Here is a 3852-nt window from a genome sequence, read left to right on the forward strand (position 1 = left end):
ACCATACTTTATAACTGTCGTTATCTAGCCATGCATAATTAAATCTACGGATTCTACGCTTTTTTACGGCACCTTCACCATTGTTAAATGCCATTATAATTAAATATGTATAACGTACCTCGTAACGGCTGCTTCTCTGCTGCTTTTCCGCCAACGACACTACGCCATCTAGTGGCGCCACTGAACACATACGCTGCGTACGCTCCTGCATTTCTCGCGCATGCGCGAAAAAACCGGTCCAATATCTCATCACTGCCCCATCCCATCACCACGCGAATTTTTATGGCGCGGTCGGTAATGGAATAGAAAAAGATATTAGAATTCAGATGCTTCTCTATTTATCGATTGGATTTAATATGATATTCCCGGGGACGTTACACAAATGTAAACACAAAATCGACACCTCGACTCGATAACTACAATGCTTGGGTTCCGATTTTGTTGCAGTTATCCAGTCTTTACTGTAATTTGATTATCTTGTATGTATTCCAGTTCCTCCAGAGTTGGAGGACATTGTAAGAATAATTTATTAAATATCTTAGCGATAATGATGAAATATATTTTCTTTTCGTTCACGTATCCACTGCATTTTTATTACCGCGTTTACCAGTCGTGGCATCCTGGCTATTAATTTTTTCAGTATTTTACTATGATCCTTTTTCCATTTTGATTCCAGTATTTTCCACAAATGTTTTTCTGACCTTTGATATTGTTTCCGAACTTCTCTGACCAGGTGGTCCCATAGTTTTTCTGTGGGATTCAAATCGGGTGATTGGGGTGGCTATTCCATTAGTTTTAGTTCTGTATTTTCTTGCATTTGCTGTAAGTAATTTCTTCATATTACAGAAGTATGTTTTGGGTTGTTATTGGTCATGAATGTGAAATTATAGCCAATAATTCAGTATCCTGATGGTATTGCACTTTCGCGGAGAATGTTCAAATACCCTTCTTTTCTTAATATACTGTTTATTTTTACCAAATCTCCGGTAAGATTGTTCCTAAAATATCCCCATATCATCTCAGAGCGACCTCCATGCTTCACTGTGGGCACAACACAACTGTCATTTAATTTTTCAGTGGTTTTCCAATGCACAAAGACACGACGCTTGGAACCGAAAACTTCAAACTTTGATTCATCGGTCCACAGCACCTTTTCCCAGTCTTTTACTGACCAATTTTCATAGCATTTAGCTCACTGTAGCCGCTTCTTTTTATTTTGTTTTCCTGACAGTGGTTTTTTCATCGCAACACATCCTCTAAGGCAGGGATACGCAACTAGATTTTTCGACGGGCCAAATGTAAAATTTGAATGTTATATCGCGGGCCACAACAGTAAAATTAAGAATTTACAACCTATATTTTTGTCTTCTTTGAATTATCCAGGAATCACCACGTGGAGGTGAGACAAAGTCGATTCCCATTTTTTTTAATTTTTTTTGTTTTTTTTTTAATTTTATTTTTTTTGTTTTTTTTTTATTTTTTTAATTTTTTTGTTTTTTATTTTTTATTTTTTTTTGTCTTTTATTTTTTTTAATATGTATTTTAATATTAATGTGAAAAGTGAGCTTTTCCGTCTTGGCTTAGTTTTGTGAAATTCGGTTCGTAAGTGGTATTGGTCACTAACATGCAGTCGCGTAAATGGTTATCTGTGATTCGATTTCGATATTTATTTTTTATTATGTTCATCTTTGAAAATGCTGCTTCACAAACATATGTGGATCCAAACATTGTACATAACAAAGTACCCATTTGTTTTAGATTTGGATAAGATTGTTCAGGGAGTGTGTCTATCCAAAATTGTGTAATATCTGTTTCGGCAAATTTCTCTCGCAGCACATTACTCTCTTGAAATTCAATAATTTCAAGTTGCAGTTTAGCTTTTTCGAGAGTAAACAGTTGCACTGCTGCATTAACCCAATTACCATTTGTTTCAAGACTGAATGGGCTTTGCATTGCTTTTAATAAGTCGTCAATCTGTCCAAAATCTGTAAATCGGGAAGCAAATTCAGTTTGCATATCTTTCAAAAAGCGCTCGTATTCCTTAAATTGTGGAATTTTTTCATTGCTTTCAAAATGTGCTTTTAATAACGGAAAATGTATCAGCTCTCTAGAATTCAAATCATTTTCAAATAGTTTTAACTTTCTTTGGAAAGCTTTAATTTTTTCCCATATATCACAAATCAGTTTTCCCTTTCCTTGCAAAGCTAAATTCAGGTCATTAATATGTGAGAACATATCACACAAAAAGCATAATTTAGCAGTATTATTTGCATTGCAAAGAAATTCATAATATTCGGTAGCCGTTTTTGTATTTCTACTTTTGAGAAAATCTGAAATTTCACTTAGCAAAGTTATTAATCTTTTGAGTACATTTCCCTTGCTCAACCAGCGAACATCGTTATGCAAAAGAAGATCTGTGTATTCAGAATTACATTCTTCGAGAAAAGCTCGGAGTAAGCGATGTTGTAATGCTGAGTGAGATTTTAAGTAATTGATAATTTTCATTACTGTATTCATGACATTTTTTAAATCATTTGAAAGCTTTGCACAAAGAACTGATTGGTGAATTATGCAGTGTAATGAAATGACTTTAGAATTTATTTGCTTCAAAAGTGTTACAAAACCATTTGTTTTCCCAATCATTGCTGGTGCACCATCAGTAACTACCGAAAGAATTTTTTGGTATGAGAGGTTATTATTATTCATAAATTCCTGAAAACATTCAAATAATATTTGACCAGTTGTACGATCATGCAGTGGCAACAATGTTAAGAGTTCCTCTTTATAATTATTATTAAGAATATAACGAACAAACACAGCCATTTGTGCTACATCAGATATGTCTGTAGATTCGTCAATCGCAAGTGAGAAAAACTGTGTTTTAGTAAGATCAGCCAATATACTCTCACGAACTGATTTTGCGCAAATTTCGGTCTTACGAATCGTAGAATCACGAGATAATGGAATTTTGTTAAACATTTCAGTAATTTCTTTTTTATTATTGAAAACTGCATTTGAGACTTGTATCAAGCATTCTTTAACTACCTCAGAATATGAAAATGCCACCATATGTTTAGCCAAAATCCATGCAACACACAAAGATGCTTCAGTGCATTTTTCCTGGTCAGACGTTGAGCGTTTCATTATTATTTGAGAATGCTCAAATGATGAACGAAGGATATTAATTTTTTCAATTCTCAGTGAAGAACCCTTTGGAAAATCTTTGTCATATTTTTTCAAATGTTTAGTCTCATAATGACGACTTATATTTGCTGCTTTACACGCAGCAACTGTTTCGTTGCAAATTAGACACGTTGGTTTCGCATTTTTATGAGGTGGAAGAATAAAGAAAAAATCTTCAGTCCATTTTGCTTGAAATATCCTGTTTTCAAAATCGACTTTTCGTCGCTTTGGCTCGGACATTGTAAAAAAGACGAAACAAAATATCAACTCTAGATAGAATTTCAAATAAAAGATCAACTCGCAAGACGGAAAGATTTTTTATAAAATGAGAATTTGAAAGAGTATTAATACTATTTTTAATATATACGTCCTTTTTTCACCGAAAATAATTTTCTCTCGAAACGTTAGTTATCAATAAAAAATGATTTATAAAGGCCAGATATTGTAACTAAAGTGCAGAAACATATGCCGACTCAATGGCTCGGCAACAAAGGCAGCAGTCAAAGATACCAGATTGTGGACAGAATAATACGGCGTCAATAGTAGTGAGGACAGTGGTAAAGATAAGTCGCTTGACGGCTAGCTGTGCAGAGCAAGATTGCCAAACACTCGCAGACGCATGCAGTCATCGGCGGTGCGGTGGGGATAGTGGTGGGGGGTGTCGCGCTG

General features: G+C 34.6%; 1 protein-coding gene across 1 annotated transcript; it reads right to left on the bottom strand.

The window, feature by feature from the left end:
• Positions 1-647: 647 nt before the first annotated feature.
• LOC100877223 (general transcription factor II-I repeat domain-containing protein 2A-like) lies at positions 648-3423 on the bottom strand. The gene is made up of 2 exons (XM_076529615.1): positions 1746-3423; positions 648-820 (listed from the first exon to the last, which is right to left on the bottom strand). The coding sequence occupies exons 1-2, from the start codon at positions 3421-3423 to the stop codon at positions 648-650; spliced, it is 1851 nt and encodes a 616-aa protein (XP_076385730.1).
• Between the last annotated feature and the right edge of the window lie 429 nt (positions 3424-3852).

The sequence above is a fragment of the Megachile rotundata genome, chromosome 3 (genome assembly GCF_050947335.1).
Source record: "Megachile rotundata isolate GNS110a chromosome 3, iyMegRotu1, whole genome shotgun sequence".
NCBI lineage: Eukaryota > Metazoa > Arthropoda > Insecta > Hymenoptera > Megachilidae > Megachile > Megachile rotundata.